The sequence below is a fragment of the Zalophus californianus genome, chromosome 17, assembly GCF_009762305.2.
Source record: "Zalophus californianus isolate mZalCal1 chromosome 17, mZalCal1.pri.v2, whole genome shotgun sequence".
Taxonomy (NCBI): Eukaryota; Metazoa; Chordata; class Mammalia; order Carnivora; family Otariidae; genus Zalophus; species Zalophus californianus.
Genome location: NC_045611.1, coordinates 59,353,842 through 59,380,342, shown reverse-complemented (window position 1 = coordinate 59,380,342; position 26,501 = coordinate 59,353,842). Strand labels below are relative to the sequence as shown.

Below are 26,501 nucleotides of genomic sequence, written 5' to 3'. Positions count from 1 at the left end.
GGGGCTGCTGTTAGGGATAGCCTAATAAGGGTGTTAAGATTATGTTCTGACCTAACCTAACCTTATAAGGAAGAAACGAGTAAAAGGGCCATCAGTGGTGATGACAAGGGGTCTGTGGAAAATGAGAAGTGGAACAATTACAGGCAAGCAGATTAAAAATACAAAACAGTAATTTGTTAGACAGATGTCTTGTTGTGAGGTATCGAGTGGAAGCTGTCATCTGTTTGTTCCGAAGGTTTTGGGTCACCTGTCTGCTTTTGAAGATCAGCTCAGAATCCTCAGTTTGAGGTCTTGGATTGGAGTAGGCTTCCAATTGTGTGGAATTCTGGATTTCTTTTTTAGTTGTGCAACATGGACCAGAGTGACTCTCTGGAGTTTCACTACTCTATTTATTGCTAACAGCACCTGATAGGTTCCTTCCAATGAGATTTATGAGCAGTTATTCTCTGAGGTCTGTTCCAACAGAATCTACTAGTTGAAGATCATAAAAAAGCCCTTTAAAACATGTTTTCAGAAGGTGGCCTTAGTGAGTTGGTGACAGGACTGGATATATTATGTGAATCCCCGGTAATATTTTGCCATGTCTGCATGTAGCAGAGCAGTAACTAGTATTGGAAGTGAAATCCCTAGACACATGCATGAGTCTTCCACTTAGTAATTCACAGCGGGATAACTGAGTGAGTGGACTCCATGGCCATAAGGGCGAGAGGGAATATCTTTGGCCAAGGGAGCTTAAAGGTTTCTGAAAGTTTTGCTGATGTTAACGATGCCAGTGGTCTGTTCAACTTTTCTAGAAGATTGTGAGTGATAAAAGAGAGTGTTTATAATGGTTCCCATAAAGTGTGTGACATGATGACTTGATGTAGATGTAAACATTGGGATGATCCAGGGCTGGAAACAAAATCAATCAGCTTTTCAGTGACTATAAGAGCTGCAGCTTTTCAGCAAAGAAATGCTTTAACTCACTCTGCAAATGGACATACAATCACTAAAATATATTCAAGTCCCATAGAGGGTAGAAGCTGGATAAAGTCCATAAGAAGGTGTTCAAGGGGCCCTTGAGGTATGGCCACCACTTATCCAGGTCCCCTTGGTGATGTGTGCATGGTCCAAGCCACTCAGTCCCTATTTGTCCCCCACTGGCTTGGGACTGTCCAGTAGGGATCAGAGCTTCAGGAAGAGCCAGGTGGGAACCTTACCCACCCCCTCATGTCAACCTCAGCCCCTGCAAGGCCCCCCAGGTATAAATATCTCAATATTTGCCCCCAGTGATCTTTTGCCCCCCTCTCCAAAGGCACTGCTAACCCTACTCCCCACCCCTTAGGACAATCATCACTCTTCAAAGATTCTCCATCTGAGGGGCGCCTGGGTGGCTCAGTCATTGGGCGTCTGCCTTCGGCTCAGGTCATGATCCCAGGGTCCTGGGATCGAGCCCCACATCAGGCTCCCTGCTCCGCAGGAAGCTTGCTTCTCCCTCTCCCACTCCCCCTGCTTGTGTTCCCTCTCTCGCTGTGTCTCTATCAAATAAATAAATAAAAATCTTAAAAAAAAAAAAGATTCTCCATCTGAGCCCCTTTCCTAGGCCATGAGTTCTTTACATCCTCAAATCGCCCCAGAGGCAGGTCTGCTCATGATCTCCATTTTACACAGCTGGAAACTGAACCTAGGGGGAGGTTGGGCAGCAAGTTTCTCTTTGTGACCTCCACTGAGAGGTGGGGATGGAGGAATCAATTCCAAGCCCATCCCTCCTTCTGGTTCCAACTACTTTACGGATCATAATCACCTCCTCCCTCTGTCCCTAGGGCACCCTGCAGACCCTCTCCTTCCCAGATGCTGATGGCTCCCATAAGACTTTGCTAAGGCCACCATAATACATTACTTCAGACTGGGTGGTTTAAGCAACAGAAATGTATTTTCTCATATGCTAGGTATCTGATATCAGGGTGTCAGCAGCACTGATTTCTCCTGAGACCTCTCTCCTTGGCTTGTAGGTGGGCATTTTCTTCCTCTGTCTTCACATGATCTTCCCTCTGTGTGTCTGTGTACTAATTTCCTCTTAATGACACTAGTCACACTGGATTAGTGTCCACAGTATCGTCTTTATTTTACCTTTTTAAAAACCCTATTTCCAAATGCAGTGACATTCTGAGGTACTGGAGATTATGATTTCAACATATGAATTTGGGAACACACAATTCAGCCCATAACTAACACATCTTTTCATAGGGAGCTAACAGGGAGGAGTTTTCCTTAGGATGACCTCATTTAACAGTCCCCAAATCACAGCCCTGTAACTACAGCTCTGAGGCGCTCTGAGGTATCAACACAAGAGGAATGAAACATATCCATACAAAGAATCATAAATTTAAGAATCAAACAAATGTCTCTAACAACTGTTTGATAAAGCCCCAAACTAGAAACAACTCAAATATCTGAAACAGATGAGTAAATAAACAAATAGTAGATAGAACATTACATTTCTTGACAACATTAAAAGAATGAACTAATTACACAGACCCACTGACAAATCTCAAAATAAATATACTAGATGAGAACACCCAGCGGGGAAAAAAAACTAAACATTTTATTTTCATTCGTGTAAAATTACATTAAATACATACGAATCTATTGTAGAAGAAAGTAAATCAATGTTTGCCTGGAGGGCAGAGAGAAGGAGATAATAATTAAAGGGCATGAGTGAATGTGGGGTGATGCATATGCACATTGTTACGATTTGTGATGATGGTTTCATGGGTTTATAGGAATGTCAACACTCATCAAATGGTACAGTTTAAATATGGACAATTTATTATTTATTAACCATACCAAAAAGGCATTAACGGTATAATAAAAAAAAAATTCTGTTTTCAAAAAACAAAGTTTGGCAAACCTGTATTGACCGCACCATATCCCTTGTAATGCCCTGGGATCAGCACCTTGCTTCGTTTGCAGCAAATACAGGTGAGCAATGAAAGCCATTTCCACCTGAGTCATTGGGAATGCAGGCTGTGTAAAGTCTGCATTTCTGGACTGAGATCTTCTTTCTTTCTATCTTTGTTTTCCTTCCTGTGCAACAAAGGCCTTATGGTGAACAATGCAGAGAAACTACAGGAATCCATAAAACCGTTAGATTCCTTTTCTTATAGAGAGAGCACACGTGAGAGAGTGTGAACGTGGTGGTGGTGGGGGGAGTGTATGCACAGGGAGAAGGAGAGAGGATCCCAAGCAGGCTCCGCACTGAGGCTAGATCTGTTTGCAGGGCTTGACCTCACAACCCTGAGATCATGACTTGAGTCAAAACCAAGAGTCAGATGCTTAACCAACTGAGCCACCCAGGCGTCCCCCTATTAGATTATTTTCTGACAAGGCCCTCAGCTACACAAGCTTCACAGTTCAGAAGGATCTGAGAATTTCTGTACTTGCTCATCCTTCACAGCCATACTGACTAGCACAATAGCAGGTGCCCTTTTATAAAAGAGGCACAATCCAACCAGTTTGTTGCAATCTCTTGCCCTCTCTGTTAATTCTCCGTTTGTGTACAATTATGACTCCCCCTATAATCTTTCAGCCAGTGACACCACCAAACAGAATTCTGGGCATTAGGGTACATCTCTCCTTTCCAAGACCTGGGAACAGATTTCCTGCACCAGTGCTGAGCACAATGCAACATCCCCTGCAAACAAGAAAACAATTTTATGTTGTTCCCAGAAGTACCAGAGATTGTCACAACTGCCCCCTCTTCAAGGTGAGTGCTGATAGCACGAAACTTCCTGGCATCCAGGCTACAATTTAACCACAAAACCCTACATAATTTCCTTAGAGGCAACAATGCAAACAAGGCCCAAACTAGAGACAGGACTACCATCCTTCTATCCCCCTGAAGCACACAAAGATTGGGGTGCCCATGCCAGCTATTTCTCCTGTCATTCTGAAACCACCCCATAAAGTAAATCTAACCCTCAAGATAAAGATAACTTGCACAATAAGGCCTTTGTTATAGCACAAACCAGAATTAACAGAGGAAGGCTGTTCCTCGGTTAGTGATTTGGAGGCTAGGAAATTCCATCACAAGAATTACCAGACCAATATCCCTAAAAAAAGTGACTTTTCAGGTCACAGGCAGAACTCAGATGGAGTCCTCTGGAACACAACAGGGTCATCTGTGCCCTACTAATCAGAGAGAAAAAAATGAGTACTCTGGCTTCTCACATTTACCCAGTGAATGGGAAAACACCAAGGTTTACTTTGCTGAACACATCAGAGCAGATAAATGATATACATATGGGCACCTGCAGGTGGGAGAGGTGAATGGCTGCTGCTACACAATCAACAGTAATAAAAATTCACACGGGCCCAAGCTGAAACATGCAACACAGCTCCACATACCTGGAATTTATTTTGATGTGTGGATGTAAGAGGCGCCATTCAGGCAAATGGTACCCTCAAAAGAGATCTCCTCAAGTGTTGTTATACTGAACAAGGAAATACATTTGCTACATATCTAAGTTGTTTCTCCCATGTGAATTTTGTGGTAATCAATGAGGTAAGGGCTTCGGCTAATGGCTTTCTCATTCAAGATATTTATAATGCCCAATCCAGTATGAACTCTCTGGTGTCGAGTGAGGCCAGAGCTTTTACTAAAGGATTTCCCACACTGGTTACACTTATACGGCCTTTCTCCAGTGTGAACTCTCCGATGGTCACTGAAGTTGGAGCTTCGCCTAAAGGACTTCCCACACTCATTGCACTCATATGGCCTTTCTCCAGTGTGAACTCTCTGGTGTTTAAGGAGCGCAGAGCTTTGGCTAAAAGATTTTCCACATTTGCTGCACTCATAAGGCCTTTCTCCAGTGTGAACTCTCAGATGTAGAACAAGGCTGCAATTCTGGCTAAAAGATTTCCTACATTCACTGCACTCATAAGGCTTTGATCCTGTGTGGACTTTCTGGTGTTTTAAAAGACTGGAATTGTAGGTAAAGGATTTCCCACATTCACTGCACTCATAGGGCCGTTCTCCGGTGTGAACGGTATGGTGTTGCAGGAGCGCAGAACTTTGATTAAAGGACTTCCCACACTCACTGCACTCATAAGGCTTTTCTCCAGTGTGAATTCTCTGATGTTGAATGAGGTTGGATCTTTGACTGAAGGATTTGCCACATTCTCCACACTCAAATGGCCTCTCTCCAGTGTGAACTTTCCGATGGTTATTGAGGCTGTAGCTTTGGCTAAAAGATTTCCCACATTCACTGCACTCGTAAGGCCTTTCTCCAGTGTGAACTCTCCGATGTTGAAAGAGGTTGGAGCTCTGGCTAAAGGATTTTCCACACTCCCCACACTCGTAAGGCCTTTCTCCTGTGTGAACTCTCTGATGTTTAATAAGGCTAGAGTTATGGCTAAAAGATTTCCCACATTCACTGCACATGTAACATCTCTCTCCAGGGCGGACTCTCTGGTGATGAACAAATGTGTGCTTGTGGCTGAAAGCTTCTGTGCTGTCTCCCCAGCAGTGTTGAGTTTTTCCCTTGTGGAAGGCCGCCCCACATTCAGTTGCATTGTTTGACTTCTCTCCAGTCTGTGTGGCCTGCTGCTGGAGGAATCCTGAGCTGGCCAAGAAATCCTTCCCAATCTCCCCACAGATAAAGGGCTTCCCTGACACTTGCAACCTGCAGCTCTTGATCACTGAAGCTCTGCTTACATTGTTACCGAAGGGCTTATCGCTCACATGCTGCTTCTGCTGCTGCTGAAGGTTTTCGCTGAAACAGAATCTTTTCCCATGTGTCTCATCAGTGTACACTTTCTCACGGAATTGTGTTTCCTGGTGCTCAGCCGAGTAAAAATTGTCTTTCAAGACTGGACCACACACCTCATAGGGGTTGGCCTTCTGGGGAAAAAGACCTGTCTTGGGAGCCCTGACATGTGACACTCCTACAGAAACGCTCTGCTCAGATGGTGCCTCCTCATCCTCTGCTCCATGCCAACAACCTGAAAGCAGGAAATGCTGGTGAAGTGCACGGTGACTTTTGTGGGTAGGCAGCCGCTACCCAAGCATGTCTAACAAACCCAGAAACGAGTGCATGAGACTGTTCATAGGATAAGAGGTTTGAGTTCAGGCTGAGGATGAGGCTGCTTAGCAGTGCTGGGCCGTCACTGCTCACAAAATGGAGGTTTAGGGGCACTCATGAGGTGAAATAAACACACTGAAGAGAGACAAGGTCTACACATAACTTTCAACAGGACCTAGTCTGCCATGCAGAAGGGTGTGTTCAGGCCCAGGAAAATTCAACAGTGAAAGAGAGCCTGGTGTTCAAGGACTGTTTAACAATCTGTGTTCACCTCACGACACAACACATAAGAGCCAAGGAGGACAGTACCCCACATGGAACAGTGACTAAAATGGTCAAGATGTGGAATCCAGGGAGGTGCAGATTAGCCCTGGGCAGGAAGTAAGAGTACAAGTGATGAATAGCAGTTGACCAGTCACCCGAGTGTAAAGACGGGAAGGAAAGGCAGGTATGAAGTGTGGGGGCCACTGTCATTACCAACAAAAGACCAGCCATGTGGAATAAGTTTCTGGTATGATGTGTACACAGCCCTGAGGTCATGCCACCCCCAGGTGTCACTGTTCAGAGCCAGGCTGTGAACCACAACAGACTCTCCACAATCCCGAGATGAGCAACTATGTGGCACCTGGATGATACAAGTATAAATAAGGGAAAGACAGGAGAGATAAGTGGACAGCACTGGCCAAGAACAGCTCAGCACATGCAGTGCACAGGAAAGAAAACTATTATAAAGAAAACTTCCAAGAAGGATCTTGCAAGAACAGACCGTGGTCTACATTACAGTGATGGTCAGTGATGGCAATTTCTAGCACAAGAAGGAATGAGGAAATGTCAGCTAGAAAAAGAAAGTGGAACCTGGGATACTTGGGTGCTTTGTAACTGCAAATCGCCTGGCAGGGAGAGGGCAAGCAAAGTGGGATCCACTGGGCTGAATGGAACAGTCCTGACCCTGGCTCCTTCCCTGAGAGGCTATGGGAGTAGCAGGTGTTGGGGCTGCTCAAGGAGAAGGCAGTGCACATACCTCAGCCAGCCAACCACACTGCCTATTCAAGGAAGTGGGGGAAGGAAGCAGAGACCATGATCCTGATGGGAGAATAGATCTGCCCTTGGGGAAAAAGGCAAAGGGAGAGACTAGCTCAGGGTACAGAGGTGGGTGTGAGGACCTTACCCAGGGAGGTTATAAGCGCCAAGTTCTCCAGCATCACATCCTGGTACAGGTGTCTCTGAGCCTCATCAAGAAGATCCCATTCCTCCCAGGAGAAGGACACAGCAACGTCCTCAAAGGTCACAGTGCCCTGGCAAGATGGAGACAGATGAAACCATAAACAGCCTCTCCCTCATAGATGACAATCCATCTCCTCCACATCTACCCCTCACCCATCCTCCTCCTGAGCATCCAACACAGAAGAGAAACCAGGCCCTAGCACTGCTGGTGCCACTGTCTCCTCACAGGTCCATTGATCATGGGCATCAGCCATCAGTAAGATGAGGCAGGTGGATAAAAAGGTATAAAACAAGGGTTTGGCACAGAGGCATTCACCCATTTCTGCTAAGCAATTCCCCTAATACGGACAAACCATGCAATTCCCAATCCCAGGGCCCTAGGGCATCAGGCATACACCCTCTACAAGTACACATCATTCTTTAGATGGCATATCCCCCACATTGCAGACACTGCCACATGCCCATGGCTGCCACCACCTTATTGCCCTGCATACCTTAGGCAACTACTCTCTGGTCTTACAATTATATATGACTGTTATGTCAATCACCTGCTCTTCACCCCACTGGTGAGGACGGGAATGGATTGTGTGCTAGGGTTATGGGGATGGCCAAACACAGAACACCTAACACTGGACAGATGAGACTGACAGCACTTTTCTAACCATATATATTCACAGTCTGAGAGAGGACACCACACAGGGCCACAGGGGGGTGGCACTCTGGGAAAGAGTGAACAGATGGTGGTTGTGAGATCCAAGATTTGTAATATCAATACAAAGAGGTACCCGTTTCCCCTGGGAAGATGCCACTGACTTATTGTCAGTAACTCCATGGGCAGGTAGGGAACTGAAACCAACTACAGAGGGATAAGCAGGAACGGCTCCTGATCCCCTTGATAAAAACATCGCTTGGTTAGGAGATCTTATTTCTGGGAGCAGAGTGGGGAGCAGAAGTAGCACTCTGGCCATCGGAGGCCCTCACGGTTTCCAAACATCAGTGCCGCATGTAATGTTGGCTCTTAATTTTAGACCTTGCACCACAACCTGAATACAGCATCCATAGGATGCTTCGCAAATTCAAACAGCATTGAATACTGCTACTGACTTCCCAGAACGCCCACTAGCCGTCGCAGCCCCAAATCCACCTACCAAGACTTCACTGCTTGGGTCTATTCCTTGCCTCAGATGTATGGATCTCAGACACCCATGGCCCTATTCCACAAGGTGCTGTACTTGCTGTCCCCAAAGCAATCACAACCTTCCTCTGTCCACCTAACCCTCATCAAAGCCCAGCTCCATCAGTGGTCCACCCCAGGCCTTAGTGACTCTCACAAATGACCATGTTTGCCCTTGACCTTATCCTCCTGCCTGAATGAAATAGCCCAGACCCCAACAAAGTCCTCAAAAAATCCTGGTGAGTGCACAGAGTGGTGAGTAAACACCCACTCCGGTCTGCCTGACATCTTGCCTCGGTTGTCCCCTCCCTCCGTGTCCGCCTCATTCATGTCCACCCTTGCCTTGGAAGCCTTGGCCACCTGCCAGACTACCCCGTCCCTGACACACACTCCTTTCAGGGCCATGTGCCTGCCCCATTTGTGTTTGTGAAGCCTCCACCCATCACCTAGGTACCCAGCCAAGAGACCCAGTCCACCTTCCCCATCCCCCCTACCTGGCCCCTCATAGCTTTACAATCATCACCTGTCGATTACCCCTCCTAATCGTGAACATCCTGAACACTCCATCCTGAGCCTTCCCCAGATTCCCAGACCTATGTGTACAACTGCCTACATCATACATCCATTCAGTGGTCTCTGAAACACCCCAGACTCTCAATATACCTAAATCAAAGCTCCTAACACCCCCACAGTGAGTATTACTACATTCTTCATCTCAGATAATGGACCTTCCACTCCTACAGCTGCTAAGACCTAAAACACTGGGGTCATCCCTGAGTCCTGTATTTCACTCCTTCTCCTGCATCAGAGAATCTAGTTGCCCATTTAAAACATGCACCCAGAATCCAACTACCTTTCCTAAGCCACAGCTCTGGCCCATTAACTCTCACCTGGGCTTTGGCAGTAGCTGCAGAGCCTGATCTTCCTTCTACCCCGGTCTCACGGTCTGCTCTACACTCTGCAGCCAGACAGAGTCTGGTAAGATTGTAAGATCACTTTCTGCCTCTGATCCACACCCGCACCCTTCCCTGGCCCTGGAGTCAGGCGACTTCACGCTGGCTGTCTGACCGCTGGGCCTCAATGCTGTGTCCCCTCTTGCCAACCGTGCCACCTGAACTAAGATCCAACCTCCCAAGGCCTCAACGTCCTCTTCATGGCCCTCCGGTCCGCTCTTCCTTTGAACCGCCTTCGGGAAACTTTTAAATCGCAAACGGAGATCGTGTCCCTCCTGCGGCCGAAAGGCCCCTTGGCGCCTAGAGTCCTCACCTGGAGGTACGGCACCTCGGCCCGCCAGTCCCGGCGCGACCCCGCCTCACGCGCTGTCCCCTGCGGGCAGCCTCCTCCGGCCTCAGGCCCCCTCCAGCCTCCCTCCAGCCTCCTCCGGCCTCAGGCCCCCTCCGGCCTCCCTCCAGCCTCCCTCCAGCCTCCCTCCAGCCTCCTCCGGCCTCAGGCCCCCTCCGGCCTCCCTCCAGCCTCCTCCGGCCTCAGGCCCCCTCCAGCCTCCCTCCAGCCTCCTCCGGCCTCAGGCCCCCTCCGGCCTCCCTCCAGCCTCCTCCGGCCTCAGGCCCCCTCCAGCCTCCCTCCAGCCTCCCTCCAGCCTCCTCCGGCCTCAGGCCCCCTCCGGCCTCCCTCCCGCCTCCCTCCGGCCTCCTCCCGCCTCAGGCCCCCTCCGGCCCCTGCCCCGGCCGGCCCCCCGGCCCGGAGCCCGCTCCTCACGCCGGCACGCCGGCGCTCGCACACGGGGCCCCCGCCCCCCGCCGCCGCCCCGTCCGACGCCGGGGCCTGGGCCGCAGGGCCGCGAGCCGGCGCCCCGCGCTCGGGCCTCCGGGGTCTGGGTCGGGGGAGGGAGGAAGACGAGCGCTTACCTGAGTCGGGTCCCGGGGCGCGGCCACCGCCATCAGACACGGTAGGCGGAGCGGACACCCGGACCGGCGGTCCCCGTCTCGGCCCCCGGCGCGGGGCAGCCCGGGCGGCGTCGCCAGCCGCGGACCCAAGTGTGTGCGGCGGCGACAGCGCCTTCCCTCGCGCCTTCTCGGTGAGTCACCCCGATCCCGAACCTGCGCTCCAGAACATTAGCCGACGAACAGGCATGAAAGAGGCAAAAAGACCGCCAGGGGGATGAGGCCGGAAGCTCCGCCCCGACGTTAGGGGCACACGCAGAAACGACTCTTTTCTCTACCTTCATTGGTCAGGGATGCCGTCCATCGACGCGCGCTCTTCTGGGTAATGTAGTTCACAGACACACAGGACGCGCAGGAGACATTCCCATCGACCTCTGGGAGGAAAGGCCATGCCCCCTTAAGGGCTCTGGCGATTAGGGTCTTCCTTCCCAGGCCGGGGGCGGGGCGGGGGGCGGGGGGCGGAGGGCGGCTTCGCTCCTTCTTAAAGGATCCGTACCCAGATTTCTGGGAAGTGGTGTCTGCAACTGATCACCCAAGTGTTTGTAGACATTATTTCAGACCCCTTGATGCTCAGCGTGATCCCAAAGCTAAAACCATTTCATATGCTCCCAAAGGCACATATCATTCTGTACAGTCATTTAGATACAAAATGTGTCCCTGGAAGCAGAACCTAGTAAACGTTATCATCCTACAAGTGAAATACACCCAGCAGCCTTAGAGACAGTTTTGTCAGTCTGTGTATGTTAGGTCAGAGACAAGGTAAAAATACTTCATATAGGGCCGTGACACAAAAGATATAGGATGAATGTGAGGCCACCCTAAAGCAAGCGTTTTTAAAAAATGCACCCATAGAAAACATCTCTCTAATCTGATCACTAATTTGTGTGTCCAATTCATTGAACAATACTTTTATCCATTTAATATCTTACTTCATATCCTGGCATAAACCCAGTTCTTTTTAGGAATCTAACATCCATCAATCAAAGAACAATGTAATAAATGTTGTTTTAGAAGGGGACAAAGGCTGCAGCGTTCAAAGAGGGAGCATGTATGCAAAGGCTGCTCTCCTTTTCCAAGGAATTGGAGTACTTAAAACCATGATGTCTCATTGTTTGGAAGTGATTACCATTTCTTTTGCAGGGACTGTTCTGCATGGGGAATTGGTATTACCTCAGAACTAGAGCTGCAAAATGCAAATTACAGAAAGCTATTACCAGTGGCTATGTAGTGATTCAAAGGTGATGGCAGACAGAGATTTGATGAAACATCAGTGGATGGGGAAAAAGTTAAGACCTCAGAGAAGATTTAGCAGTGATGTCCGAGAACAGGAATATTTAGGTTGAACACATGACCAGAATGTACACTCTGATGGTTTTCTCCAAAATGATCTCTTTCTTCATTCTTGAAAACATTGTGCAGTATCAGAGAAAAGAAACAATGTGACAGAGTAGACAGAATTACAAAAATACACAGAGAAGCTGAGGCTTACTGTATAGTGTTATCCTTTTAGAATTGAGTCTGCACATGTGTGTTTCATTCTGTCTGGGTCCTGAATTCAGATTTGTTTCTATAAAAGTTGTTTGTTGTGGTTAAAAGTGAAGACATGCTTTGTATACAGAGCTGCACTATGCTTTTCTCACTTAACTATATATCTCGGACATTCTAAAGCCACTTCCTCATTTTATATCCACACCTCCTTATATCCACACATATTAGACCTAAACCCAACTTTTTATTTATTTATTTTTTAAAAAGATTTTATTTATTTATTTGAGAGAGAGAGAGAATGAGAGATAGAAAGCACGAGAGGGAAGAGGGTCAGAGGGAGAAGCAGACTCCCCGCCGTGCAGGGAGCCGGATGTGGGACTCGATCCCGGGACTCCGGGATCATGACCTGAGCGAAAGGCAGTCGCTTAACCAACTGAGCCACCCAGGCGCCCTAAACCCAACTCTTTTTAAAGACTGCTGTGCATTTCATTGTCCTCCTGCTCCATGGCTGGCCGGCTGGCCCAGCCTACGAATCTCTCCTATGTGCCCCCAAGGTCCTTCCTCCAAGCCCACAGAAAACTGTGGAGACTTCTGGGTTAGTCCCTTGTCCACCTGGCCACTCTCAGGGGTCTCCTGTACTGAGAATTGGGCCAAATATTAAAGGTACTAAGGCCAGGAGGCTGGTGACACAGACACAAGCCTTAGGTTCCAGATCCCTATGGTTGGGGTGCTGTTTGGTCTTGCTGCCCTCCTTAGAGTCCAGAAGGCAGAAGCAAGGGCCACATCATACTACCTGTATCCTGTCCATAAAAGAGTGTAGCTGAATCAAAGGACAGTTCATCTGCCAGATGCATAGCAAGCCAATAAGACTGACACCCAGCTTCCAAGGTGAAAAAAAAATCAGCTATTTATTGGTGTGGCACCACCCAGGAGAACAGGGAGCTAATGCTCAATGTCCTGAACTCCCTGATGGGAGTAGGGGTCTCCAGAGAAGGTGGATGCTATAGATTGGGAGCCCATAAAGTCATGTTAACAGATGTTACATACTTCTGGTGCCCTTTCATCTGGTCCCACAGAGGTCTGTTCTATCTCACAAGACTTAAAATCTGAAAAATATATTAATTTCTTATGTTACAGGTTTCATTAGGTACATCTGGTGATCATGTGTTTAGGATAGTGCTGGTCAGCTGCTTGTATGTGCCTAAATTAACCACTTATACATACATAAGCTAACAGGGTTGCATTCCTTCATATTCCTTTGAATGATAAGCAAGTATTCCTATCTCTTGGGCCTGTGTCTGCATGTTCCATGGTCAGTCCAGCTGTGCATGGGGACAATATGACCTACAGTGTTCCTTCTTTCATCTGAACTAACAAGATGGATGCTGGCTTCAACAGGTCCCCAAGATTATCCCCCCACATGCAGGGGCACTGCCAGGTGCCACAGGTTGGGAGTTAGCCTCTAAAGTGAGAAGTGAGGATTCAGCCTCTGGAAGAGGAACATGGGATTCTGTGGATGATGTCACCTGTCTGTACCTGACCTCTGCTGGGAAAGAGTGGTGATCTCTGCTTCTGTGGTGAAGGGGACCTAAAGAGCCCAGACTGAGGCTATAGGTCAGCCCTGTCCATGGAGATCTCCTCTCCCAAGGACTAAGCAGTGGGATTTCCTGTTGCCTTCATATCCCTTGGCTATGATCTCTATTGCCTCCACATCCACGTGCAGCTTGGGAAATGCCCTGAAAGGAGGATGGAAGGATGAGACCTCACCTTCCTTGCTTTCTTTCTGCCAGCCCTCTTATTAAATTACATTTAGCTATTACACAACAATAATCAAGGAATTGCATATTGCTTTTTTTCTTACTCTCCTCTATTTTTTTCAATGCATCTACAAAACCAAGTCTCCAGGAGTTGGATCCATTTGTAAATTCCATTGGTAGCTTTTACCTTTAGTAATTGAGTGCAACACAGCTCTTGCTCCATACCGTGCATAATCAGGTGGCCACCCAGGAAGCGGTTTCCTGACCTCTGCCCTTACATCTTTCATTTTCCCAAGCCACATGTTTCCATGAGCCAGGGCTATTCTCCCAAATCCCACTTCTCTAGCGTCAAGGAACCACCTTGGGTACCTCTACAGAGTTTTCCATGGCCATTGAGAAGGGATCTTGATAGGACCAAGGCGAGATCAGTAGGTAGGCCCAGCTTCCCCAGTGCAGCTGGCCAGCCATGGAGCATGCAGTGAAACGCAAGCAGTCTTTTATTTGTATATATATTTTAAAAGATTTTATTTATTTATTCGAGAGAGAGGGAGAGAGAGAGAGAGTGCACAAGCAGTCGGAAGGGCAGAGGGAGAAACAGACTTACTGCTAAGCTGGGAGCCCAACGTGCGGCTGGGTCCCAGGACCCCGGGATCATGACCTGAGCCGAAGGCAGACGCTTAACGACTGAGCCACCCAGGTGACCCGCGAGGCAGCTTCAGGGCGCCTGGGTGGCTCAGTTGTTAAGCGTCTGCCTTCGGCTCAGGTCATGATCCCGGGGTCCTGGGATCAAGCCCCGCATTGGGCTCCCTGCTCAGCAGGAGGCCTGCTTCTCCCTCTCCCACTCCCCCTGCCCGTGTTCCTGCTCTCGCTGTCTCTGTCTCTGTCAAATAAATAAATAAATAAAACCTTTAAAATATAAATAAAAGAGGCAGCTTCAGGTCTACTAAGTGTGGCCTTTAGGAGGTAGCAGGTGTAAAAGGTTGAAGTAGCTTTAGGTTGTCCAAGATACATTGTTAAATGAGACAGCAAAGTACTGATCTGTATACAAAATATGACTTTATTTTTACTACAGAAATCAGCTTGTACAGGAACATGTTTTAACATATAGACACTCAGTGGAGTCCATGTGCACGAGCCATTCTAAAAGGATGCTATACTGCAAACTTTCTTTTTCTCCAGGAGATTTAACTATCTGAAACTTTTGACAGTATACTACTTTATAACTGTATATGGGGTAGGACTCCTTCAATAAAAGATAGAAAACATTTTATACTTTCATTTCTATTAGGAAAACAAATATGTACTGACTCAGTTTCTTGTTTTTCTCTTTGTTTTTGTTTTTGCCAACTTCAGTTTTAAAACTCTACAAATTTAGACAGAATATCTGTTAGTCACAAGAAATGCAGGTACATATTTCTGCACAACACAGCAGAAAATTGGTGGAAATTTCTTGAATAGGTATTAGAATCATGTGGAAGCTTGTTAAAACACAGACACTTGGGCCTGATCCACAAAGTGCCTGATTCAGTAGATCTGGGTTCAGGATTCAGAACGTGCTTTTCAAGAGTCCCTAGGTGACACTCTGGGTGAGGGTCCAGGGATGAAACTCTGAAAATCAGAATTCTAGGAAAGGTGACGTTGACTGGTTCCAGGCCTCACCCAGTCCACCTCAGTGGAGATTTGCAGGCTCTGAGAGACAGAGCCAGGATTTCTCACCCACATGCCCTGAGTGTATCTGTAGTAAGCCAAGTAAAGGAAAGGTCAACTGGCCTCGAGTCCCAGGCCGTCCACTGCTGAGACCCGTGAAGGCTACACTGACTGAATAACCTAGGAAACTGCTTTATTCTGCCCAGAACTTACTGCAAACATATCCATGAGGCTCATCCCTTACAATTTCAAGTGTTTTCTCCTCTTATTAAGGAGGCCTCCCTTATTGGGCTGAGTAATATTACATCCCGTACTTTACCTCTCAAGAGACTCACCTTGTCTTCCCCTTCCACTTTGCTACATTCTAGCATAGTACATATTTCTTTAGTTGCTCTTTTCTGTTCCTGGTCTTTCTTCCTTGAAAACAACACAAGTCCCAGAATGCAAGGGTCTTTGTCTGTCTTAGGACCCAATGTCCTCCAGGCACCTACAAGAAGTGCCTAAAACCAAATTTTTGTTCACTGATCATCAGTGAGACCAGGAATAAACATGACATCTCAATTTCCCTGTACATTTTACAATTCTGGGTACTCTAAATGTCCTCTTTAACTCTTTTTCCATGCAGGTATTGCTCAGACTTTACAAGAATGGAGATTTGCATTTTGGAGACAAAATTTCAGAATGACCAATCTGGTCACATGCTCATCTCGATCTGATGTGTTCTCAGGCATCACCGCTAAAACTCCTCTGAGGTCTTACATTTTCTCACCTTCTACAGATGTGTCACCAAAGCTATTTCTGCCACCACCTACAAGCACTACATAAACATTGATAATAGCTTTGTAATTTGAATTTTACAACTGTTTTCCTGAGATCATATTAATTCTTCAAGCAAAACAGTCCCTGCAGCATCACAAAAGAAACGATAATCAGTTTGCAGCAGTGAAATAATGAATTTAAGATACTCCCAGTATCTCCAGGTAGAAAGAACCATTTACATACATGCTTCAACTTGGAACACTGCAGCCACTGTACCATACCAAAGTAGCATTTTTCTCATTATTGTCTTTTTAAGATTGATGTTATATTCCTAAAAGGAACTGAATGTAATCTGGATATCAAGTAAGACATATTAAATGGATAAAAGTGTTTCTCAGTGAATGGGACAGAATAGTTGACTCTACAGGCAGGAGAGATGTTTTATCCAGAATACACAGATCTGTTAGAGAAAAATTATTGGGGCACCTGGATGGCTCAGTCGGTTAGGCGTCTGCCTTTGGCTCAGGTCATGATCTCAGGGCCCTGGGATCCAGCCCCACATCGAGCTCCCAGCTCAGCGGGGAGTCAGCGCACACTCTCTCTCTGTCTCAAATAAATAAATAAAATCTTAAAAAGAAAATAAAAATTAAGACACTTGTTGAGACAGTCACGAAGCCTTTATTCAGGAGCATCCCCCCAGGTACAGGGACAGTGGGAACTTGCAGTATGGGGAAGACACATTGGACTCAACTTCAGATTTTTTTAAAAGGTGGGCTTTATAGCCAAGGAACACGGTTGTTGGGGGGGGGGGTGTCAATGGATAGAAAATCACTAGGAGATTAGGGAAATTCCTCCTAAACTGACCTAAAAGATCCTTGCTGAAGGCAGGTCAGTATGATCAGAGATCACCTGTGTGATGGTGAGGGATTTGATCACATATCAGTGGTGATCAGATATTCGGGAGAAAATCTTGCCAAACCTACTTGGCAGTATTCTGGCACTTGCCAAGTACGGGGCCAGGTGTAAAAAAAAAAAAAAAAAAAAGAAAAAAAAAAGCCTATAGTGTCCTAACTAAAGACTAGTCAAGGAGCGACTGCGTCATCTCTCTCCTTCTACTTCCGATTCCAGGTGGCCCAACGTTCTTGACATGGCACAACCTGGAGTATTTTCTCTCTTGATCGAGTAAATTTAATGCTATGGAGTGAACGCATTAGAATTGAAATAAGATAATGTTTATTAGCCTCCACCAGGCGTGGACACACCTTGCGACTGAAAGACGCTCCAGAATGATGTGTTTATTTGGTTTGTAGCCTTTGGGAGCATCAAAAATATTATTGGCCTTCGGGAGCGGGCTTAGCTTCCCTGGGTCTGAAATCGGTCTCCAAACACTTGGGTGATGAGCGTCAGAGAGGATTAGGCAGAAATATGGTCACATTCTGTCAAATATGAAGCGAAGCCGAACAGCATCGGCCTTTTCCCTTCGCCCTTGTCAGCGGAGCCTGGACCTTCCCTGAAGGATGAACCTGACTCCGGGCTTCATAACTGCGCGGACTACGTTACCCAGAATGCGAAGAGTCGAGCGGCAGCATCGCTCTCCAATGAGAGCTTCAAAGAGGCTCTTCCGTTCGTGGCCCGTACAGTGCGGGCGGGACTTCCGGTTGTTGCCTGAGCTCCGCAAAATTAGCTAGCTGATCTGGGTTTTGCTCACCTGGAAAAAGGTTCGGGAGTTATCCATACAGAGTGAACGCGACCGAGAAGAGGCGAAGGAGGCGCTGACCCTGCTGTACGGTTGCGGGTCTGCAGCTCGGCGACGCCACCCGGGTCACCGGGGCCGGGACGGGGACCGCGGGGTCCGGGTGTCCGCTCCGCCCACCGAGTCCGATGGCGGCCGTCGCGCCCAGGGCCCGGGCTCCGGTAAGCGCTCGTCCCCCGGGCCCTCCCCGCCGTCCCCCCACCCAGACCCCGAAGGCCGAGCGCGGGGCGCCGGCTCGCGGCCCTGCGGCCCAGGCCCCGGTGTGCGGGCCCCGGAGTGCGAGCGCCGCGCGCTGGCGTGCGGGAGCGGGCTCCAGCTGCGGGGCACGTCCTAAGGGACGATACTGAGCCCTGAGGCACAGAGCTTGAACGGCCAGCCAGCCGAGTGACAGTCTTCAGGGCCGGGCGAGGACCCGGGAGCTCTGAGTCCGTGGAAGCCGCCGTGGTCTTGTTGGCCTAAGGCTGGGCCGGACTCGCCCCGTTTCCCGCCGCTGCAGAAGCGCTTACGGCACCAGCACGAACGAGTGGGGGGTGGCCCGGTCCCTCACTGGCCCCGACCTGACGCCCACCCGCTTGTCTTCTGCGTTGTTGTGTCCTGGGACTCTTCAGTGCCATTTCCCAAGTGTGGGGTCTGGAGACCGTGGAGAAACCCCAAGCCCGAGCCAAGCGTTCTCTGAAGGGGTTTCCGTTTCTGGCAACCAGTGTGTGCACGGTTATTCCGGGAACCCGTAGCAGGGTGTGCACGTGCCTGAGTTAACACTCAGCTGGCACCGTTCGGGAAACCACCGTTCTCTTTTCTTGCGGGTGGGAGCGAAGAGCAGAGAGACAGCAGTGAGGACTGGAATGGCTGCCTGAGAAGCTGGGTGTGTCTTCTGGTGGTAATGGGAGGCTTGGGTATGAGCAGCTACGCGATGTTACCAGGGTCCCGACGGGATCCACCCTGCTGTGGCGTGAGGTAAAGATACGGGCTGAGGGAGGAGGCAGGAAGACCGGGGTGGAGGCCGCCGTCATGGTCGAGGTGACGGTTCTTGGACCAGAGTGCTGGCTTGGATGTCACTGGATTCTGTGTTCTAAAAAAGTGACCACTGACTTTCTAATGTGGGCTGAGACACGGTGAAAGGGAGGATTCGGGGCTATCTCTAGGGTTTTAGTCCTCAGCAGCTGTAGGAATGGAAGCTCCATCGACTGAGACGAGGAAGTCGGTAGTGTGAGTGATGTTGCTGGGAGACGTTCCGGAGAGCACCGACTGGATGCATTAAGTGAGCAGCCGAACACACAAGTCTGGAAATGTGGGGAGGGGTTCAGAAGGGAGACATCCAAACACATCATGGCTACTGTGTGGGCCCAGGTGAGTGAGCTGTAGGTCACAGTTGTGAGGAGCAGTCTCTGGTTATGGTGGTAAAGCTGGTCATGGGGCCAGAAAGTGGTGGGAGGAAGGGGGACCGGGACCGGATACGTAGGTGATGGTGTGACTTCAGAGATGAGCGATGTGGGTGGCCACAGAGCGCGAGTGCGTCGGGGGCAGGATACTCGGGCAGGTGGCCAAGGTTTCCAGCGGAAGAGTAGACATGAGAGGGACCCAGAAGTTCGGGAGTACTTAAGGCAAGGTGATGACACTCAGGCCCGTGATGGGGTGCTCCTGCACTCTGAACTGCACCAGGGTTTTGTGAAGACTTTCATCCTGGAGGAGTAAGGTCACGTGTGCCGTGCTGATGTGATCACCTGTGAGAGACACTGAGCCTGGGGTAGGCCACCAAGGAGCCTTGCTTTGAATGAGGGTCGGGGGACAGAGGAAGACCGTGATTGCCGAGGGGACAAGGGCAGCACAGGTGCGGGAGAACCTTGTCTGGTGAGAGGCGGGGGAACTCACGGCCCGAGTGTGAGATCCCCTCCCACTCTTCTGCTGTTGGGAAGGTCTCCTACTCAAACTGCCTTTTCATCACAGGTGCATTTCCTGCTTTTCCCTTTGTACGGGTTTCAGCGCCCTACCAGCCCATGGACTTACACATCCTCTTACAGGAACTGGGAGGCACCTCACCCTCTCGATCCTGTGAAGCGTGCATCCTACAGCTCCTGGTTGTCACTTTTTTCCAGAGTGCCACCCCCGTGTGGGCCTGTGTGGGCTGTGGTGTCCCCTCCCAGGCTGTGAATATCTGTGATTACTGCAGTGCCATCCATCTCATCTGTCCAGTGTTAGGTGTTCTGTGTTTGGCCATCCCCATAACCCTAAGATGGGACTCCCGCCCTCCCCAGTGGGGTGAAGCGGAGGTGATTAAAATACCAGAAACATGTGGGGAGGCCAGGGAGATTTCTGTGGTGTGGGGCAGTGAGGTGTGACCATAGGCATGTGGCTGTGGGATCCAGTCTCAAGAACGATGTGTCCTTGGAGAGGGAGTATGCCTGATTGACGCCAGGGCCCTGGTTTTCAGCAGAATAACCTGGATGGCCAGGAAGATCCCTCTATGCCAGGGCCACAACTTCGATATATATATACTTGTCCACCTGCCTCTTCTTGTGTCAGCGGGACCCTGCGATCGGTGGGCCACGAGGAGACATGGTGGTGCCATGGCACCCAGGCACGGGGGCCTGGTTTCTCCTCTCGGTTGGGGAGATCAGGGGGAGGATGGGCATAGGGTAGATGTGGGTGGGAAAAGGGGTATGGGTTCTTGGGAGAGGGGCTCTTTGTGGTTTCATCTGTCCCCATCCTGCCAGGGCAGGGTGACCTTTGAAGACGTGGCCGTGTACTTCTCCTGGGAGGAATGGGGTCTCCTTGATGAGGCTCAGAGATGTCTGTACCAGGATGTGATGCTGGAGAACTTGGCACTTATAACCTCCTTGGGTAAGACCCTCCACCCCCACCCCTGTGCCCTGAGCTAGTCTCTGCCCTTCCCTTTGTCCCCAGGAGCAGTCTGTCTTTACATAGGGACCATGAGCACTGCTTCCTTCCCCAGTTCGCGGGGTAGGTGCTGTGGTTGGTAAGGCTGAGGTCAGTGCACTGCCCTCCTTCCTTGAGCGGCCCCGACACCAGCTTTCCTGCTGACTTGCAGGGAAGGAATCAGGGTCAGGAGTCTTGCAGTGAACCTAATGGATAGCCCCTTACCTGCCCTCTCCCTGACCGGGTGACTTTGTCTCGATGCAAGATATCTGCATGCTCCACGTCTGCTTCCTTTCTCTCCTGAGGCTTCCTTGTGCCTCCCTGCGCCAGGACTTGCTGTCTGTGACAAAGTTACTACATCCGTGGACCATGGGCTGTTCTCATGAGACCCTCTTCCAGACCTCTCCAGGAACTGTTTAGTTCCCTTTGCCATGGGCTGTCCTGTGCTGAGTCGTTCTGGGATACCGATGGCTACTCATCTGTCCTCTGTTTTCCTTAGCACTTGTATCGTGAAGTTGCCATGCACTTGCTGATTGTGGGAGTGGGGTTGGATTGGAGAGCCCAGGGTGGTTCACAGTAGGTACACTGACCCACACACAACACGACGGCTCAGAGGAAGCCAGGCCCTGCAAAGTGGTACCTGGAGGAAGACGGTGTCTGTGCTGTGTTCAGATCAGACCGGAAGCTGTTCTGTTTGACTGGTATTATGATGCCAGGGGCCACATTTCATTTCTGTCTTCTCTTCCCCTTTCTTGGCACTCTGCCGATTTGCCAACTCTGTTACTTGTCGCTTCTGCTGTTACTTCTGGCCTGGGGTTAACCTCACGTTTCTGGGATCCACATCTCCCTCGTTTTTCTCACCACTCCACCTGCAGTGCTTTGCACATTGGCCGCTGTATAGTACGTCATGAGGTGTGCCCGTGTTTTTTTTTTTTTTTAACGATTTTATTTATTTGACAGAGAAAGACAGAGAAGGAACACAAGCAGGGGGAGTGGGAGAGGGAGAAGCAGGCTTCCCTCTGAGCAGGGAGCCCGATGCGGGGCTCGATCCCAGGACCCTGGGATCATGACCTGAGCCGAAGGCAGACGCTTAACGTCTGAGCCACCCAGGCGGCCCAAGTGTGCCCGTGTTCTTAAAGCAGCCCCGAACACCACCTGCCAGGTTACAGTCCTATTTCCTTGGGTCTGTCACACCTCTGCGCGGAAAAGGTGTGTCCGTAGGAGATAAGTTCCTTTGGAAAGTTGTTTGCGGAGGAATGAATTGCAGACCATTTCTCTTCCCCGTGTCACACCACGTGCTTGCGTCCTTCCCCTCATGAGGCCTCTCCCATTCTGTGCTCCTTGTAGCCTGCTACTGCTAAGCAGCCCCATCCTCCACCTGAGCCATCTCCCTGGTCCTGCAAACACTCCCAAGCACTGGTTCCTGGGGTTCTTAGACACACATCTGTAGCGCATAGAGTAGCTGCCTCCTCCCACCAGAGGCAGCATGCACTTCACCAGCATTTCTTGCTTTCAGGTTGTAGGCATGGTGCGGAGGATGAGGAGGCACCTGAGCGGAAGGTTTCCGTACAAGGCGTGTCCCAGGTCAGGACTTTCAAGGCAGTTGTGTCTCCCCAGAAGGCCCATCCTCGTGAGGTGTGTGGCCAGGACTTGAGAGACATTTTGCTCTCCACCGAGCACCAGGCAACGCTTTGTGGACAGAATCTCTACAAGATTGAGGCATGTGAGAAACAGTTGTGTTTTGAGGCAAACCTTCAGCACCAGAAGGAGCACATTGGAGAGAAATGCTTCAGAGGCAACATGGCCAGAGCTTCTTTTGTGAAGGACTACAAATTGTGTGTGTCAGGGAAACCCTTTTCCTGTGGGGTGGTTGAGAGGGACATCTTGGCCACCTCGAGATTCTTCCAGCAGCAGGCCACACACAGCAGGGAGAAGTCATACAGGACGACGGAGTATGGGGCATCCTCTCGTGGAAGGAAAGCGCAACGCAACTGGGAAGGTGCAAAGGACTTCACTTGCAAACACACACTTGTTCACCACCAGAGAGACCTCGCTAGAGAGAGATGCTTCATGTGCAGTGAATGTGGGAAATCTTTTAGCAAAAGCTACAGCCTCAATGACCACTGGAGAGTGCACACTGGGGAAAAGCCTTATGAGTGTGGGGAATGTGGGAAGTCCTTCAGGCAGAGCTCTAGCCTCATTCAGCACCGGAGAGTTCACACTGGAGCAAGGCCTCACGAGTGTGACGAATGTGGCAAATTGTTTAGTAACAAGTCTAACCTCATTAAACATCGGAGAATTCACACTGGGGAACGGCCGTATGAGTGTAGTGAATGTGGGAAGTCCTTCAGCGAAAGCTCTGCGCTCCTCCAACACCGCAGTGTTCACACTGGAGAAAGGCCTTATGAGTGCAGTGAATGTGGGAAATTCTTTACCTACCACTCCAGTCTCATAAAACACCAGAGAGTTCACTCGGGATCGAGGCCCTATGAGTGCAGTGAATGTGGAAAATCCTTTACTCAAAACTCCAGCCTCATCGAACACCGTAGAGTTCATAGTGGAGAAAGGCCTTATAAGTGCAGCGAATGTGAGAAATCTTTTAGCCAAAGCTCCGCGCTGCTTCAACATCGGAGAGTTCACACTGGAGAAAGGCCTTATGAGTGCAGCGAATGTGGGAAATTCTTTACTTACAGTTCCAGTCTCCTCAAACACCAGAGAGTTCATACTGGATCAAGGCCTTATGAGTGCAGTGAATGTGGGAAATCCTTTACTCAAAACTCCAGTCTCATTAAACACAGGAGAATTCACACTGGAGAAAGACCTTACGAGTGCAGCGAATGTGGGAAATCCTTTAGCCACAGTTCTAGTCTCATTAAGCACCGAAAAGTGCACACTGGAGAAAGGGTTTAGGAGGACAGTGACTTTGGGAAACGTTCACCTCTGTCTTCCATTTCAGTGCCCATTCAAATACTCACACTGAAAACGGCTTTATGAGTGTTGGAACGTGGGATATTCTTTACCTACGAGTCCAAGCTCCTAAACCACCACAGTGTCTCCTTAGATGAAGGCCTGTGAATGTGAAGAACGTGGGAAATGGCTAACCAAAGGCTAGCCTCATTGCTCTCCAGAGAACTCACGGTAGTGAAAGGCCTTACAGATGCAGTGAATATGAGAAAGCCTTCATCTGAAGGACTTTACCTCATAGGACTTCACAAATTTCAAAGGGGAGAACTACCTTAAATGTGCAGGTATTTAATTGATGAATGTGACAACACGGGAGGAGATCCCTTATGAAGGTGCCATCTGCCTGTGTTGAAGCTCATACAGTCAGACATCTACATAAATCCCGGGTATGTGGCAGCTGCATTGCAGTCTTTGAACCTGCCCAGGGGCCGTACCCCAGTGTCAGGGCAATTGCTGGATGACTAATGAATAGCCTGAGCGCTTACTCCTTCCCCGTTTTTCCTCTCCGAGGAGAGGGCATGCATCTCCCCCAGTTTTGTCCTGCAGGACTGTCGGTGATTTGAAAAGGTGGACGACATTTTTCAGGATTGTTACTGTCCTCATGAGACTCTGTGATGGCATTTCCCAGCCTCCAAATCACCAACCCAGGAACAGTCTGCCTCCCGTTGCTCTTGCTGTACGACAATAAAGATCTTATTGTTTAAGCCACCATTAATCATGGGGATTCTGTGTGTGTTGAAATTAACTGTGTTTGCGAGCGTGAAGGGGTGAACAGAGTTGTGTGCCTCAGAAGGGACCGTATGATGGCAGAAGATAACTCTCCAGTTTGGGCCTACTTTGCATGGCTGCTCAAAGCCTTTAAGGAAAGACTGTAGGGCTCTGTGGTCCTAATTTATACTTGGATGCCAGGATATTTTGTGGGGTCAGAGTTTCAACCCGAAGAGGGGGCAGTCGTTGGTGGTTGTTTTGACAACCTTCAGTGCTTCTGAGCGGCATGGTCTTGTTCTCTTGTTCACAAGGGACACTGATGGCATGGTGCTCGGTGCTGGTGAAGGAAATCTCTTCCCCAGACCCAGCAGCGGAGCCAGGGGCCTTGATGTCCTGAATTCTGTAGAGTAACATCACTGGTTTTAAGATTCTAAGGGCCAGGGGAATGATTGCTGGTACAGAAACCCTGAATATATTAATAGAGAGTGCGGGAGACCAGTGAACGAGTTGAATGTGCCTCTTTGAAAAGGGCATGCACAGTGTTTAGGCACTAGGACTGTGAAGATGAGCAGGTAGAGAGATTCTGAGGACCTGCACAAGGATGTATCTTGTGCAGCTGAGGGCCTGTCAGAAAACAATAATCTAAAGGTTTTGTGGATTCCTTGTTCCCTCTGGGCTGTTCACCAAAGGCCATGGTTTTGCATGGCAGCAAAGCAAGGACGGAAACAGGAGAGAACGCTTAGTGCAGCCAAGAGGCCTTCTGTGACTCAGCTGGTAACCCTGTTGAATGAACTCGGAGCACCTTCATTGCTCACCTGTTTTTGCAAATGCCTTCGGATGAGGAGAAAGATGGTGGAATCAGTATGGTGGCCAAACTTAATCTTCTGAAGCATAGGGAATCCAGACTTAAATTTTAACCATATTTTTTTAAGTTTCAGTAAGGTACAAATGACATGCAATGTCCATCATTAAATTGTGCAATTTGACATTTTGACTTTCACATAAACCCATGAAGCCATCAATCATAATAAACCTTTCCATGACCCCCACATTTACTTTTTGTCCTTTAATAATCTCTCCTCGAGGCATCCATTGCCTTTCCATTATAGTAGATGAGTTTGCATTTTCTAGAATTTATAGGATTGGAGTCTTAAAAGTGTTTCCTTTTTTTAAAAAGATTTTGACAGAGACGCAGCGAGAGAGGGAACACAAGCGGGGGGAGTGGTAGAGGGAGAAGTAGGCTCCCCACTGAGCAGGGAGCCCGATGCGGGGTTTGATCCCAGGACCCTGGGATGATGACCCAAGCCGAGGGCAGACATTTAATAACTGAGCCACCCAGGCGCCATTTAAAAGTGTTTCATCCTCCTTTCCTGTGTCCTCTTATGTGATTTTTTTTTTTTAAATCTGTGGTGCTTAAATGAGCAGTTATTTCTTTATATCTCTGAGAAGTAGGTTCTATCGATATAGTATTATTTATTTATGTATTCATCTCTTTATGGATATTTTAACTGTTTCCAGTTTGGTGGGCTGTAAGTAAAACTGCTGCAAAAGGCGCACCTGGGTTGTCCCTTGCGTTAAGCATTTGAATTCTTGATTTTAGCTCATGTCATGATCTCAGGGTTGTGAAATCAAGCCCAGGGAGCCCAGCATTGGACTCGGCCCTGGGTGGGGAGACTGCTTAACATTCCCTCTCTCGCTCTGCCCCAGCCTCTCTCCGTCCACCACTGCCTCCCATGCGCTGTGGTGCTTTCTGGATAGATAGGTAAGTAAATAAATAAAAATTTTAGATATGACAAAATGTCATTAATGCTCCATTTTCTCAATGTGACTCAAAAGTGTTGTTTCTTCAGCCATATGTACTACAATTAGGATCCAGAATGTATCCTGATGCCCTACAGTAGCTGTCTCAAATGTCTGTTAACCCACGGGTCCTATTTGCCTTGTTATTATTTGTTGACATTGCTGAGGCCTTTGCTCTTTAGATTGCCACATCCTGGGTTCTACGTATTGAGTTTCTGATACTGTCCAACTGATAAACCTCATCCATAATCCTGCACACTAGCTAGTCAGGAGATGGGTGATGAGGTTTGTCCCTGGTGGGGACCGTTGGGGATGTAAAACAGAATCTTCCTCCACCCACAGCTCCTCTCCACACTCCATTATTTGATACGTATGTTCACAAACACCACC

At 49.0% G+C, this 26,501-nt stretch overlaps 2 protein-coding genes across 9 annotated transcripts; one reads left to right on the top strand and one right to left on the bottom strand.

Moving 5' to 3' along the window:
- Window positions 1-1,568: 1,568 nt before the first annotated feature.
- Window positions 1,569-17,885, bottom strand: LOC113936733 (zinc finger protein OZF-like). 3 transcript variants are annotated; one of them, XM_027620312.2, is made up of 3 exons: window positions 17,721-17,885; window positions 7,231-7,357; window positions 1,569-5,982 (listed from the first exon to the last, which is right to left on the bottom strand). In XM_027620312.2, the coding sequence occupies exons 1-3, from the start codon at window positions 17,745-17,747 to the stop codon at window positions 4,502-4,504; spliced, it is 1,635 nt and encodes a 544-aa protein (XP_027476113.1). In that variant the 5' UTR covers window positions 17,748-17,885; the 3' UTR covers window positions 1,569-4,501. The 3 variants fall into 3 exon arrangements, with proteins under 3 accessions (XP_027476113.1, XP_027476112.1, XP_027476114.1); XM_027620311.1 differs by lacking the exon at window positions 17,721-17,885 and adding an exon at window positions 10,326-10,569; XM_027620313.1 differs by lacking the exon at window positions 17,721-17,885 and adding an exon at window positions 9,727-9,812.
- Window positions 17,665-25,449, top strand: LOC113936731 (zinc finger protein 154-like). Of its 6 annotated transcripts, XM_027620309.2 has the most exons (4): window positions 17,665-17,926; window positions 19,859-20,032; window positions 20,477-20,603; window positions 22,156-25,449. In XM_027620309.2, the coding sequence occupies exons 1-4, from the start codon at window positions 17,894-17,896 to the stop codon at window positions 23,547-23,549; spliced, it is 1,728 nt and encodes a 575-aa protein (XP_027476110.2). In that variant the 5' UTR covers window positions 17,665-17,893; the 3' UTR covers window positions 23,550-25,449. The 6 variants fall into 6 exon arrangements, with proteins under 6 accessions (XP_027476110.2, XP_035581003.1, XP_035581005.1 ...); XM_035725110.1 differs by lacking the exon at window positions 19,859-20,032 and having other exon boundaries at window positions 22,156-25,441; XM_035725112.1 differs by lacking the exon at window positions 19,859-20,032 and having other exon boundaries at window positions 20,482-20,603; window positions 22,156-25,415.
- The last annotated feature ends 1,052 nt before the right edge of the window (window positions 25,450-26,501 follow it).

Coding starts and splice junctions, on each gene's coding strand:
- LOC113936733 (XM_027620311.1), bottom strand. CDS start 10,358: ATGGCGGTGGCCGCGCCCCGGGACCCGACTCAG. Junction 7,358..10,325: donor CGCCCCGGGACCCGACTCAG/GTAAGCGCTCGT, acceptor CCATCTTGCCAG/GGCACTGTGACCTTTGAGGA. Junction 5,983..7,230: donor GGCGCTTATAACCTCCCTGG/GTAAGGTCCTCA, acceptor TCCTGCTTTCAG/GTTGTTGGCATGGAGCAGAG.
- LOC113936731 (XM_035725109.1), top strand. CDS start 20,207: ATGGCCAGGAAGATCCCTCTATGCCAGGGCCACAACTTCGATATATAT. Junction 20,604..22,155: donor GGCACTTATAACCTCCTTGG/GTAAGACCCTCC, acceptor TCTTGCTTTCAG/GTTGTAGGCATGGTGCGGAG.